Consider the following 14,735-nt stretch of genomic DNA (forward strand, 5'->3'; position numbering starts at 1 on the left):
GACCCTCTCTGCCCCCTGCAGAAACAGGGGTGAGCCCCAGCACCCAGTTTTGCTGGAGAAGAGCAGTCCCATTTTCTCCCATACAACCACAGTTGTCCCCCTGCAACACCATATGAACCCACCCAGGTTAGGTCCACCTGCTAGAAAAAAAATCACTGAGCAATACAGAAAAGATCATCTTTAATTTATGAAATGAAGAATCATTCTCAAACTTGGTTAGAAGTCGCACAAATAACTTATGATTGAACCATCAAGAGCTATAGAACCCTTGTGGCAGGAACGTCTTGGTCCAAGACAGAAGGCAGCCATGTCCTGAGGCAAGATGGCAGGTTTGTGGGCTGAGACCCTGGAGGGACCCTGGCACTAAAAGATCAGCACGCCCCTAAGCACATAGAAGCCTTCAAATGCTGCCTGCACCCCCCTCCTTCCTCCCACAGGCATGCAGAGGCAGAGCTCTGCTTGGCATATCTCTTCTCCCTGCCCCCGGACACACTGCAGAGATTAAGACACTCCCTCACCTCAGGGATCCATTTGGTGACTACCTGCCCCATCTGCTCCTAGCCAGAACCAGGGAGACCAAAACACCTGCTCTCCTCCATGGCTCAGCAGCCAGATGAGACGATCAAACTCTGGGGCACTGTTTCAAGCGGAGAGGAACTGAGGTGTCTGTCTCCCCACAAAGGTAAAATCTCAACCCTGTGACTGCCCAGCATGGTGTCAGACAGGCTTCTAAGAGGAATCGAAGGCACAAAAGCAAGACCTGGTGTCTCCTCCAGGCTGTGCTCTCCCCCTGCAAGAGGGGAAGGCGCCAGGCTGCCTCACTGGGTCACCAGGGACTGCCCTGGGCAGGGAGGCACTTCCACCGGCTCCCTTAAGGGTTGGTTCCCTGACCTCAGCCCCACAGCCCCAGCCAGCATGGGAGGGCTCACGGCACAGCTGTGTGACAGCGCTGACTGCAAGGGGCTGTGGAGGGGAGAGAAGGGATAAACACAGGCAACAGGATGCCAGATGAGATGTTTCAGCTCAAGGCTCCGAGCCCAGTTCAAGCTCAGCACCTTTCCCAGCCCAGCAACAACTCCCACTGCAAGGCCACAGAGGAGGGAGCCTCACTATAAAACAAGCAGAGCTGGCAGACCCTGGCTGTGCGGGATATTGTCCTGGGAATAAGAAATGCCAAAGAGCGGATTTGGTCCAAGAACCACAGCACTGTATGTGGGAGGTGTTGTACCAACTACTGGGAAAGGCCTTCAGGGTCCTCTCATCCCTGCTCCTGCTGTCCTGCAATTGCCCCCTCGGTCACTTGGTCCCTCAGGAGCCTCCCACTCCACTCCCCAAAGCTGCAGGGCTCTGGCAAGGAAGGAGTCCCTGTGCGGTCCCCTCCTGCTCAGCCAGAGGCTGCGGTTCCCCAGGGCAGAGGACTGCACTGGGGACGTGTCTGTCTACCACACACTGCAACCCAGCACCTTCCCCCTGGCATGGGCAGCCCTCTGCTCCCTAGGACAGGCTAGGATAAAATGTTCTCGCTCCTGTGGCCAAGCCATCTATCCCAGGCCCCTCACATGCTGAACATCTCTGCCTTCCCCAGCGACCACCTCCTGGAATGAGTAAACATTGGCATTACAGCATTTCACAGTTGAACCGTAAACATCAGGGTTTCTCAGCCCATCATTCCTGCACTTACCCTGCAGTCCTGCACTAGCCTGGAACCAGCAACACCCCAGGGGCTCAGGCACCCCTAGATCATTTTGACCTCTGGTGCTCGGCCTTGCGTCAGGCTTTGGCGCTGAGCTTTCACCATCTGCAGACGCTTCCCATGCAAGCTGAACTGCGACCAGCTGAGGAGCTGCAGCACTGCGCACGTGATGGGTACGAAGACGAGAAGGTAAAAGCAGCCCTGGCGAAGAGTTGGCTCCAAAGCTGCGGCAGACTCCAGCTTCGGCTGGGCACTCACCACATTGCTCAAGGGGTTGCGCTGGAAGATGTCGTAGCCTGGTGTCAGAGAATCGTTTGTGAGACGGGACAGTGGGGATGGACCCTTGCCCATTCTCTCTGAGTGACTAGCCTTGGAGATGCAGAGACCAGGCACAGCTTAGCAACTAGAAGAACCCTCTGCACCCACCCAGGGCACAGGACACGGTGGAGGACACTGAACTAACAGGTCTGCCCTCTCCTGCCCCGCTGCTTTCCCCAGGAGCGTCCTTACCTGTGTATGCACAGAGCAGCCAGGTGCCAATAAGGGGGGCGAAGGTCTGGCCTGGCTTGGTGACCAGAGCCACCATCCCAAAGAGAAGTGCTGAGGCTGCCTGCTTCCTACGGTTCAGGACTAGATCCTCATCCACCAAGTCAGTCACCACCAGGTTGAGCAACTTACAGGTCCCTTCTGTGAACACCCGGTTGCTGCAGAACAACAGGCAAAGCACTGAACAGGGGCATCAAGAAATGACGGGAGTAGGTGAGAGATCAGAGAAAATAGAGAGAGGGTGAGAAAGGTTCCCCCGCACTTAAAGTAAGAATTTCAGAAGCCCTGGTTACAGGAGGGGAACACTGCTAGCAGTAAGCCTTGTGTACCCTACAGCAACGCCTTGGATCGGTCCTGACCTGCTACACAGACAGGCCTGGGGACAGGACATGCTGGGCCAGTGGCCAACAGGCAGCTGCAGCACACGCTGAGGGCTATCACCCCAGGCAGGCTGCAGAGGAGGAGAGGAGCTCCACTAGCTCTGCCAGATCTGTGTCCTCCTGAACATCGCTGCCTCCCTCACTCTGCTGCAGACACAGCCAGCAGATTCTGCAGTGACCCATCCCATGCTCAGGTGCTGTCAGAGCTGGGAGCCACATGACTTCTGTGGGACCCTGGCTACTGTTCCCTGTCTCCCACTCCTCTCCATAAAACAGAGACAAGTCATTTCCCTTCCCATGTGGTAGAGGAAGCAAGTGCTGCCCACCTACCTGGCAATGAAGATGCAGAGCAGATACACCTGATCAGGTCCTGCCAGGAGCATGACAATGCTGAGAACCAGCTTCAGGAAGAAGAGTCCTCGCACCACAGCGTAAACTCCACAGCGGCGGCAGAGGGACAGGAAGTAGAGGTTGTTGAGATGGGGGGCAATGTAGGAAACACCTGAGCAGAGACAGAGGCACAATAGCTTGAGGGAGTTTCAGTATCTACCATGCCCCCAGGACCAATACTGAGAGAGAACAAGGCTGGCTATCACCAACACGGCTGTAGGACACACAGTACAGAATAGCCCCCATGCACATACAGAAGGCTGCAGCAGATTTACTCAGTGGCTTTGTGGCACAGCACACACACTTCCTACAGAGGGAGGCCTTCTTCCATCAACCTCATGGGCAGGAAAGAAGAAAAGACTCGCCAAGTGTCAAGCAGGGGCTGGGACTCAGCCCTGGAGCAGAAATGAGAGGGACAGGACAGCATGACCAGACCTGGCCCATACAGAACCCTCCCAGGATAACTCTAGGACCACTGCCCACATATCTGTGGCAGCCTGGAAATGGCCCATATGCCACAGAGAGAAAGGGATTAAATTCAGGTCTGTGTTCCCTGCTGCATCCTGGGGACACTATCTGCAGCCACTAATGGTCAGAGGAATACCTCTGTGGAGTCTAGGCCAGAGTCCAGCACATTGGCCTTGTCATCACTAGAAAAGGCTCCAAGTTACTTCTGTGCCCAGGAATGACGACTCAGAGGTCCCAGGGAAGCATGTGGAGTATGTGCACGTGTGAATCTTACAGCCCAGAGCCCAGCATGTGAGCACACCTCTCCCCAGATGGAGTTTGGGAAGAGTGAATCCAGACTCAAGCCAGGTCCTAATCTAGCTGCTCCCTCCAGTCCCACCTGAGACTCACCAAGCAGGAAGGATCCAGTAGAGACAGAGATCTGGTCTGACAGCAGGTGCTCCAGGAACAGAGGGAAGAAGTTGCTGTTAAAGTGGCAGTGAAAAACCTGTGAAGGCAGCATGCAGACAAGCTGGTCAGCAAGAGCAGCAGTAAGAGAGAACAGAAAAAGCAAACAGCCCTCTGGCCTCTGTTATCCTAGGAGCCCTGTGCTAAGGGATCACGCAGGGTGGGCCTGGAGTACTTCAGCAGAGCAAGAGCTCAGCTGTGGATTTTACAACACTGTAGGCCAAGACTGCAAAGCTGCAATGCCACCAGCCATGCCCACTGCGTGCCTGGGGTCAGTACCACTTCCCAGCTGCCCAGGTATGGCTTGCAGGGCACCTGCTCAGCACACAGCACTGCTGGGGCAGGCACGGCAAGGAGGTGACAGCAGTGACAAGGGTTTGGGGGAGACAGCGGCACAGCAGAAGGGGGGAGGCAGCTCTCAGGAGGACAAGGATAAAGGCATTGAGGCTTGAACACAAATATGCAGACCAGCATCAAGAGCCTGCCTAAGGGGAACCAAGGGATCCCCAGGGAGACAGGAGCTGTGATTGCAGCACACAAAGCTGGGCAGGCTGCCAGCATTTGGTAGTAATCACTGAAGAGGATGAAGAACAGAAATGGCAAGATCCAGCTGGACAGTGAGAACAGTGATGTGAGCCTCAGGAAAGCAGAAAGGAGAAGGAGACCATGCTGACAGCCACACCAGCAAACTGCACTCCTGAACTCATCCCCACCATGAGCCAGGCCTTGTGCTTCTGCACCCCAGATGGGCTGCACAGCACTCAGCCAGCCCCCGTAACCCAGCCTACGCTGTGGAGAGAGGAAGGAGCACCCCACAGCTTGCTCAGGAAGTATCCCTGGGTCACAGGCAGGGAGACTGGCTACCAGCTGCCAAATCAGCCAGCATGTACAGGAGGCTCCAAGAGCAAGTGGGTGCTGGAAACACCTCTGCCCCTCTTGGCGAACTCACATACTGCTGAATCACCACCTCAAACAGCCAGAGCCAGCGTTCATCCTCTGAATCACAACATGCCACCGCTGCGCCTACCTGGACGAGGTTCATGCAGACAAACCAAAGGAAGTTGCGATGCCGGGAGAGCTGCTGGAGATACTCTGCCAGGGTGATCCTTTTCTCCTGGGGGACAGAGAGTTTCTCAATGTACAGCCTAAAGGGAGAGGAGGAAAAAAACCAAACAACTGTAAATCCCTCACACCAAGCAGGGGAGAGCCCCCAGCTCTCCCTGTGTAGATGCAGAGCCATCTCTCCTATCCCAACCATCCCTCTCCCTAGACCAAATCAAAACAGTAGTCTACAACATTTGCTTAATGCTAGCAAGAACCACAAGCAACAGGTCTCCCAAAGAACCTTTGTTTCAGATTTCTGTCCATAAAAGCATTCTCCTCCTACTAGCCATTCTACTACGCATACACTCCTCTTCCAGATCCCTGCAGTTAGCTCACCTGGCAGATCTCATCAGGATCTGCTGCATTACTACAGCATAACGCTGGCAGCTCATAACAAGGGATGACAAGTGAGACAGCCCAAGGAAAAGCAAGGGAGCTGAACAGGGAAAACCAGCTGCATCGTGGCCTACCAACAGCCCAGCCACTACCAGGCAGCTAAAGCAAGCAAAAGGGTAAGAGACATTCGCTTGTCCAACTCCATAGGAAATGGGCAGCAAGGTGGTCTCATGCTCAAGCAGGAATGCTTTCATGATAAGCTGCTTCTGACATTTTGCCACTCACAGGCCTCACTGGGTGCTCTAGATATTAACTCATTTCATGTTCCAAACACTGGATGGCCATACAGCAGGTCAGGGCTCTGCCTCCAGTTTGGGCCAGGGGTGTCACGAGATAGTTTTGTCCTATTTTCAGAGGGCCTTAGGAGCCAGTGTAACAGAGGTGATTCTGAAAACTGTATCAACAGACAAGAACCATAGATGATTAACAAAAGTTTGCCTTGTCTTGGATCTTTCCACACATTTAGTTTGCTGCAGTGCATAACAGAATTCTACAGATCTATGCCAGGCCTTCGTCCCTGCTGCAGAATTGGTGACACTTACTCTTTTAGGGTTGATTCTTGGTCCCATTTTGCTTTCCCATCAGCCTCAAACCGCTGGCGGAGCAGCTGTGTGGACAGAGTAAAACCAACGATGGAGCAGAAGGCCAGCACGACGCAAAATATGCGAAAGGAAAAGAAGTCCTCTTTGTTCCACACTGCATAGGACATGAAGACAGAGAGGGAGCCTATGGCACTGAAGAGGGAGCAGTAGAAGTTGAGGCTAGTCCTGTCTTTTGCTGAAACAGCCAGGTCTGCGAGCAAGGCATTGTGATGGAGGTCGACCATGGTGAGAAAGCTGTCATACATGCAAAGGCAAAGAAGGAACTGCAAACCAGGATGAGCCCAGGCAACCCAGAAAGCCAGGAAAGAGATGGCAAAGAGGGGGCCATTGTGGCTTAGCGCTCTGAGCCTCTTCAGAACTACTTCTGGGGAGGAAATCTCTGCTCCTGGCCTGCAACAGAAGACAAAAACTTTAGACACCCAGACAAAACCCTGCATGACCATGTATTCTCCCTCCCCAAGGAAGTTGTGTAAGTGGCATAGACACAAATACAGCTTTTGCTTATGTAACAAGCACTCACACCAGATACCTTCTCAGCTAATCACTGAAAATACGGGTTTAAGGCTGCCAAAAAGCATGAAGGGATTTTTTTTTTTCCTCCAGAGCAAGTCTCTTACTGATAGCACTACACTGTCTGCGCTTTGCACAATATAAATTGTTTCAATGAGCACTTGAAGTTTTTACTAGTTGCAGGAAGCCACACCACAATTTTCATTACGAGCCTGATGTAAACACATGAGAAATGCTAATGGCCAACAGTGATCCATGATCCAGGGAGTTTGGGCACAACTGGTCAGAGGCATTCCAGGTGGAAATAATTGTCCTTTTCCTCCTTGTGTCTCCCAAACCATGTACAGACATTCTCCAACATCCCACTAAGAGGCTTGCTCATATAGCAGGAGCTTGAGATTTTAGACGCCTGTATTTTAGGTTCTGTACCACTTATGTGATTGTTAAGGGTTAGGGTCACATCTACCCAATAGGTGTGTGACTTCCTCTATATAGCCAGGTACTAAAATAACATGCAAAGAGCACTGAACTTCAAAGATGCCAAGAAAAGGAGGTATTTAAGAGTTCCATGCCCCAGAAACCATTCCCACACCATCATTTTAAAGCTGCTAATTTCACATCATCTTCCCCAGAGACTAAACAACTTCCCAGACTCTGCTGGAAGTGGAACTTAACTTACTGCTGTGTGCTAAGGAACACTCGGTCACTCAGCCAGCCAAACAGAGGGTCATTGAGGCTGTTCCAGATCAGAAACACTGTCTAGGAAAGAAAACAGTACAGTGAAACAAACCACAGGACAGCTCCTGCAAAGATGCAGTTCTGTTATTGAAGCAAGCAGTGCTGAGCTGGCACGGTGAACAACCAGCAGGAACCATCCCAGCGCACCTTCCCTGCCCTATCACCGCCATACGATTCCCCTCTCCAGGCAACCACCAGATTCACACAGCAAGGCCAGTTTTCCCTGCCTGTGAAACACCCTGATGTCCCCAGCAGAAACGCAGTCTTAACAACAAAGTCTCTGGGTTTTCTATCCCAGCTTGTTCTATCTTTATATAAGTGGGAAAAACTGAAAAGCCCAAGTTAGCACTCAGAAGGCTCCCTTGCTTCCTCTCCAAAGGGGAACACTGCTATTACAGCTAACGTTCTTCACAGTTCTAGCAAGGAACAGTCTTGGTTTCAGAATTTCTTACTTAAGAGGGCAGAAGCCTATGGAAAAGACTAACCTCTCCTATCCAAAAGGACAGTTTATCAATCTTGTAAACAGAGACAAAGGTGTCCACGTAGTACAGGAGGAATACGTTGTGCAAAATGGAAACAAACAGTGACAGGGACCCGTAGATCACTGCAGTGGGCAAATGAAAAAGACAAGCCAACAGTCGCAACCCCATGTTGGTGCAGTCAGCGTTCAGCTCCCTCGATCACCTCCATTTCAAATGGGATGTCTTCTCCCAACACCTGCTATATTTTTCTTGGGGCCAATCCATTGTTGCTCCTGCAGGAGAGGGGCAGGGGGGAAAGAAAAAAAGAAACCAGGTTCAATTTCTTAAATGAACTAAAAGTTGAATCAAATTAATTGGTAAATCTTTGTCTGCAGAGATCAGAATTCATATTGCTTTGAGGAACTGTTCAAAAGTGGATTGGAGCGGATTTAAGAGACTAAAAGCTGTCTGCTGCACTAAAGCTGTTTCATTAAGCTGAGGCCAGGCTGCGGGCTCCCGGGGTACAGCTGTCTCCTCGTGAGCAGGCTGCCCTGTCCTTTACCCTGTAATGTTCTTTGTTATCCAGCAAGTAGCCGATTAGCTCTTTCCAGCTCTTTAAAGGCAAGGTCACAGGAGGAATCAAGCTAGATAGCTGCAAACAACAAAGCAGCCTTCAGAAAACACATGTAGTCACTGACATTTTTAGGTACCAGTGTAAATTTTTTTTAGCCAAATAAAAATGACAACAGCTGTGATGTAATCTCACACACACGCACACTGCTTTCCTCAGGCAGTCACAGCTGACTGCACCTGGGCTGGCTCAGACAGGAGTTATTTATGGCAAGCAGTGTTGCTGCTTTGTGACATGAAGAGACACGACCAGAACATGATGGCATGCAGCAGACGTGCTGCCATCATGCGATAAAGGCAACCAGAAGTTGCTTAGCAGCTGTCCCGCTCTTCTTGGAGTGGCCTGAATTTTAGGATCAGTGTCTGAAATAATGATGCTTTGGCTGGATGGCAATATATATGGAAATAAAACAAGTGGAAACAGCAGCCTTATACCAGAACAAGTTGCTGTATGTTCACAAGGGGCTGAGGTGTGAGGGGAGGGCTCCTAACACCAGCATTGACTGGAGCTCACAGCCAGGAGGTGGGACCATGCTCAAGTTGCTACAGACCAGAGGCAAAACACAAGGCACCTCTTCAGAGGCACTTGTGTATCTGGTGAGATGTTAAGGGTTCTTAAATCAGTGTAAGTCCGCTTCTCCAGCCCGTGCCATCATAAGAAGCCCTGTTGACAGCATATGCATGATGGGTGACAAGGTCGCTATCTTAACACTGTCAAAAGCAAGATAAAGGGCTGGAAGTCACTCCTGTTTCAGCCCTCCAGGGTCCGCACTCACCCAACTCAGGCGTGTTGTGGGAACTTCACAATGCAGGATAAGAAGGAGCACATCAGAAACAGGAAACTACGCACCAAGCCAGCCTTCTTGGGCTTGCAACATCAGCTGCAGCAAGTCCAAGCAGAAGATCAAGGGGAAGAATAAACGGCTGGGTATGAAACCTGATGAAATGCCAGTCCCATTCAGCGTTTCCCAGAAGCCATGAGTCTGACCACTTCTAGGCAAGATTAGAAAAGCAAAAATAACCATCCGCTCCGCCTAGCCCAAGGAATTCCTCATAACTAGTTCAGAAAGAGCAGGAACAGCATTTGTTCCAATCAATTACATCACTAGATTGAAACTGCACATCGGCTCCACTCCCAGCCAAAGCGCTAGACTTCAACTGGATCCAACTGCAGAGCCCTTGTGGAGCTGAGCCACCATTCTGCATCCCTGCCATGCCAAAACCCACAGCCAGATAAAAGGAAGACACTGCTTGGAGGGGAATTCAGCCAGACAATGAACTTTTATAGGTGTAATTAAAGACAGACAAGCCTCAAGGGGAAATTGCATTTTGTATGGTCATGAATTGAAAAGGAATCAAGAATTTGTGATGTGTAAAGATAAAGGTTAAGAAGAAGGGAGAGCTAAGCCAACTGACCCACGCACCGATGAGTCCTCCGTCTCTCACCAAGAGCCTTCTGTGGAAGACTGCCTCAAGGGCAGATGAAGCCACCAGAGTGCTGGGCACCCTCATGAATGGGATGGAGAACAAGCAGACAGCATCATTTTGCACTGTATGAAACACCAGCATATCCAGACCTTGACCACTGCATGCACATCTAACCTCACTACAAACTTCCTGAGACACAGAGATGAGGGAGATCAAAGAAGGGCAACTAAAGCAATCAAGGGACTGAGGCAGCTGCCTGCTGAGGAAAGACTAAACAGCTGGGACTCTTCAGGCAGACAGGAAAGTCTGAAGGGGAACCACGATCATGCACAGTGGATAAGGTGAAGGTGAAACTGTTGTGTGCCAGGACACAAGAATCAGGAGTGCTCACTGTAACTAGCAGGAAATCAGTTTAAAGCACATGAAAATATTTCTTTACCTGGCAGGTAGCAAACACCTGACACTTGCTGCCAAAGGAGGTTGCCAAGGTGGGCAGCATGTTCAAAGGATCAGACAAATTCATGGAAAACAGCTGGACACAAACAGCTACTAAAGGGAACAGGCAGGGAAATCCCCTCTAGCATCCCTAATACAAAGGCTGTACAAGCTGGGGGTGGACAAGTAGAAAGGCTGCTGACAGTGGCCAGGCTCACGTGCTCTCCCCCTAAAAAACATCTCCTGCTGCCACTGCGGGGCAGAATATGGGGCGACACAGACCAACAGTCTGACACACCAGGGCAATTCTTAACCTGGACTTGACTTTGCTATACAAAGCCTATTTGAAAGCAAAGCCCGCTCTAGGCTTGGACCTTAGCGCTGCCCTTTACACGTGTACCCATCCAAATGATGCTTCACTAAGCACATGTTGCACAAACCACAGCTGCTGAAGTTTCCCGAGACACCTCATTTTGTCAGTTATATGCTACAGCACTGTTTAAAGAAGGTGACGTCCCACTTCCTCTCCTTCTTCTCCCTCTTCACTCCCTCACAGATGTGCAACCTCCCCAGCCAGCTGACATTTGTAAGTGATTTCACTTTGTTAGGATAGTTGTTAGGTATTTTTATATATATTTTTTCCCTCCCCATCTGCAAATGTGCAGATGAAAAGAAACAAATCATAATTGTCTGTAAAAAGTAGATTTTGCTTCTACATCCAAAGTACTGCATTATTTAAGCTTGCCACACTGGTATTTTCATAACCTTTTCCTTGGGATGGAGAATTACTCATGGAGTATGTCAAAACTTTTCAACATTAGACTTTTAAGTAGTAATGGGAAAAGGAGCTGCAGGAGGGAATAGCTATCATTCATTCACGCTGAACTTCTAACGCACAGTCATAAAGCAACAAGCTCATAAATTAGAAAGCAACTAGCCTTTATTTCAGAAACTTCCACCTCTGCATCTGACATCTGGCATCGCTCCTGCCAGTGACGTTTACAGATCTTATCTTTGAGAAGGATGTTTGAGTACTGGCTACCAGGAAAGCATTGCTTTTGTTTGAGAGTGCTGGCGTACAGCAGCTGGAAACACACCACAGTTTGGGGCTCGCACATCTGCTCTAACTTCCTAGCCAGCTCACAGCTGGATTCACAAGTCATTGTGTCCCATGGCGATTCAGCAACCCTGTGGCCTTACAACAAGACTGAACACCAGCCTTCCACAGCTGAAGTCAGTTGTACTGAGTTGGCAGCAGAACCATATATGTGAAACTTGGCCCAAGCCAGTCTTTTAAGCAGGACCAGATGAGTCCTATATGCTGAAGTTGCCACTCAGGAGCCTGAAATAGTCATCTGCAGACTTGACCGCAGTAACAGGATGACTCTCCCATTCATTCTCCACTATGTGGGTAACGCAGGCTGGAGTATCCCAAATAATACTTCAGGATATGTCTGTGCTTGCTCCAGCCGTCACTACACTGCCTCTGCTGCATATTCTGGATTCTGGGTGGCTTATTAGCTAAAGCAGAGGGCCAGGCAAATATACCAGCCTGGTGTCTCTGCATCCACTACCCAATAAATCCACCAGCTGAATAAGACACTCAAAAGGCGACCCTATTTCTAGGCATTTGTCATATCTAGATAGGACTGGGCTGCTGGCGGTGCAGCCCCATCCACAGGAAGGCCAGGCTGGAGCTGCGCCTGTGAAAGAGCTGCTGCCCTGTGACCCGTCCCAGCACAGCACCTGGTGCGGGGCATGCCAATTCCTCCCAGACGCTGTAAGTGACATTCTCAGCCAGAGGAAACGGTCATGGATGTCATCTTCTGGTCAGGCTTATCTGTCAGTGACAAGTCTGTTTTGTGAGCACAGACCAGCTTCTGCACACTCCTTCCCACCCCACACATGGTACCCCAGGAGGCCTCCAAAGCACAGGCACCTAAGTGGGTCCTCACCCCATGGACCTACTTAGATTCTGGCAGGACTCTGTTCAGTAAGAAGGAAAATCCCTCTATGGAGCTATTTCACTAACTTAACTATACTGAAAGAGCCTCCACTTAAACCAAAAAAAAGTCTCAAAATCCTATTCCTATCCCAGGAAAGCTCCTATCCAGACACACACTCCACAAAATTTAGGCTCCTCTGACCAAACTTTGATCACATGCACCCTCTGAGAGGTGGATATCTCTCCAAGACTCTCAGTTGCTCCATTCTACTACTTCTGAAGTCCTAACACCATCTTTCCTCAGATAATCCACTTGCTAACAGGGAGTCTCAAGGGAACACTAAACACAGTCCTATGCGAAACATTAACCAACTCCCCAACAACAGATTCCCAGCAGCCTGGTATCTGAACAGTAAAGCAATGAAGCCTTTGAAAACCTGATACCACCTGGGTCAGGCAAGGAAACGTGCCACTTCGAAGAGGCTACGAGGGTGTTTCCCAGTACTGTTTACTAATTCAACAATAACAGATGCCTCCATATCATGAGATGCTTGGTAACACCCTTCTTATTACAGGCAATCATATGCTTCCATCAGGTGCTGTCGTCAATCCTGCAGAGTTTACACACGTAAACAGAACTGCCACACAGATGACAATTAACATCTTGAACCAGCTGGTAGTTTCTGTGGAACTGTGTTCCAGCAGAGCAATCTCGTTAAATCAGATCTCATTCCCTAATGAGATTACAAGGTTCGTTAATAGAGGTAACCAGGTAGATCTCATAGTCTTGGAACCTGGTAAGGCATTTAACTTAACAGCACATGGCATCCCTTTTCTACACAATTCATTGTTTTACAGTGTAAGGAAAGTGTGTTAGATGTGTTAAAAACTGGTTCCCCATAATGTTACTGTCAATATAAGCTCTAATCCTGTAGTGGACTTCATAGCACTGGTACAGGAACCATTGCCAGGTAACTCTGGCCTCACATTACAGATTTGGAAGTAAATATGAAACCCTTACTGAAAACAACTCCCAAAAGTGGAATCACAGAAGCTATAACAGGGGATTACTACACAGATAGAGCCTGTTCCTGTCAAGACTCAATAGGAAACACAAGGTGAGAGGCACTTTTTAACACTCTGCCCAAGCAGCAGCAACTGGGAGTTTCTGCTACGCTGTCTCCATCTTTAAGTCAGGGAGGCATTTCAGCTGTGCAAACCTTTCACAGCCGCAGTCACCCCCCTAACACCCTGACTTCGGCCACCAGCCGCGCACCACTAACTGAAGGGCTGATGCAAGCCCAGCCGCCGAGGCCACCAGAGATCTCTGGGGCATTTAGGCCTGAAAAACACAGCACTAGGTCACCAACTACAGTAGCTGACGCCCTGCACGAGGGAAAGGAACGCAGGCAGCCAGGCAATGCCTGCGAAGCCAGGCCAGAGACAGGGACGCTGTTTCTCTGGCCACCCAGAGGACAAGCTCACGCAGTGGTGCTGCTGCCATCACCCCAGAGCCATCCAGCCCCCCATCCCCCTGTGCTGAGGGGAGGCCTAGCAGCCCTGCGAGAGGAAGTGGCGGCCGGGCAGGGGCACGGCCATCGTTTCAGGCTCCATGGAGGTGGAGGGCCCGTTTGGGGTTGTACTGTCAGGTGAGGGGAAGGCGTGACGGGGACACGATGGCCAGAGCCTCGCTCCACGCTTCCAGGTAGAGGAGGGCAATGCCAGGGCCACCTCTCCTTGCCGGGACCCTGCGAGGGGGTGGGAGCCAGGCCCCGACCGGCTCCAGAGCGGCGCACAGACGGACCGAGGCTCCTGCCCGCGGGCACTGACAGCAGGGAAGAAGGGCACCCCCCGCGCCCACGTGGGAGCGTCCAGAGTAACGGGGGGAGGCACGCCCAAGGGCTCTACCAATGCAGGGAGGGGGGGAACCCCCCACACCCCGCACGGGCCGCCCAACTGCGGGAGGGGGGGATTCCCCATCCCACCCGGACTGCCCCACTGCATTGAGGGGGGGTGGTGTCTCCCCCACCCCCCCCGGGCGGCTCCGCTGCAGGCGGGGAGACAAACCCAGGACGGCATCGGGGTGGGGGAGGCACCGCGCCGTACCCCTCCCCACAGCCATCCCCTCAGCGCCTCCTACCTGCGTCCGTTACCGGTGCTGCCCCCGCCGTTCCGCCGCCGAACCGCACACCCGCGCATGCGCGCCTGGCGGCCTCTCGACCCCGCCCCGCCCCGCTCCGGCCCGAGGCCATCTTGCGTCCTGGCAAGTGAAGCCGCCCCCCTCCCGGCCGCCATCTCGTGTGAGGTCACCTCGCTGGCAAGCGGCTGAAAGCCGCGCCGGCTGCCTTGGCCGCCTCATTTGCATTAGCCCCGCCCCGCAGCGAGCGAGAGCCGTAGTAGGGAAGAGCTCCCCGGGGCCTTTCTAGCCGGAGCGGGGGAGGGGGGGGGCGGCTCCTCTATGATCCCTCCGGCTTGCGCGGCGCCTGTCGCCATGGAAACGTCGGCGGGCCGGGCGGACCCGGCGGCGCGGGCAGGGGCCCTGCCACCAGCGCCGAGGGGGGC

General features: G+C 51.8%; 1 protein-coding gene across 5 annotated transcripts; it reads right to left on the minus strand.

Annotated features, from left to right (window-relative positions):
- Positions 1-163: 163 nt before the first annotated feature.
- Positions 164-14,421, minus strand: MFSD13A (major facilitator superfamily domain containing 13A). Of its 5 annotated transcripts, none has more exons than XM_030029916.2 (10): positions 14,314-14,384; positions 9,142-9,358; positions 7,760-8,028; positions 7,216-7,295; positions 5,967-6,416; positions 4,952-5,069; positions 3,868-3,964; positions 2,950-3,121; positions 2,204-2,397; positions 164-1,989 (listed from the first exon to the last, which is right to left on the minus strand). In XM_030029916.2, the coding sequence occupies exons 3-10, from the start codon at positions 7,922-7,924 to the stop codon at positions 1,736-1,738; spliced, it is 1,530 nt and encodes a 509-aa protein (XP_029885776.1). In that variant the 5' UTR covers positions 7,925-8,028; positions 9,142-9,358; positions 14,314-14,384; the 3' UTR covers positions 164-1,735. The 5 variants fall into 5 exon arrangements, with proteins under 5 accessions (XP_029885776.1, XP_040983124.1, XP_029885775.1 ...); XM_041127190.1 differs by having other exon boundaries at positions 9,142-9,355; positions 14,314-14,337; XM_030029915.2 differs by lacking the exon at positions 9,142-9,358 and having other exon boundaries at positions 14,314-14,421.
- Between the last annotated feature and the right edge of the window lie 314 nt (positions 14,422-14,735).

Source organism: Aquila chrysaetos, chromosome 11, assembly GCF_900496995.4.
Source record: "Aquila chrysaetos chrysaetos chromosome 11, bAquChr1.4, whole genome shotgun sequence".
NCBI classification, from domain to species: Eukaryota; Metazoa; Chordata; class Aves; order Accipitriformes; family Accipitridae; genus Aquila; species Aquila chrysaetos.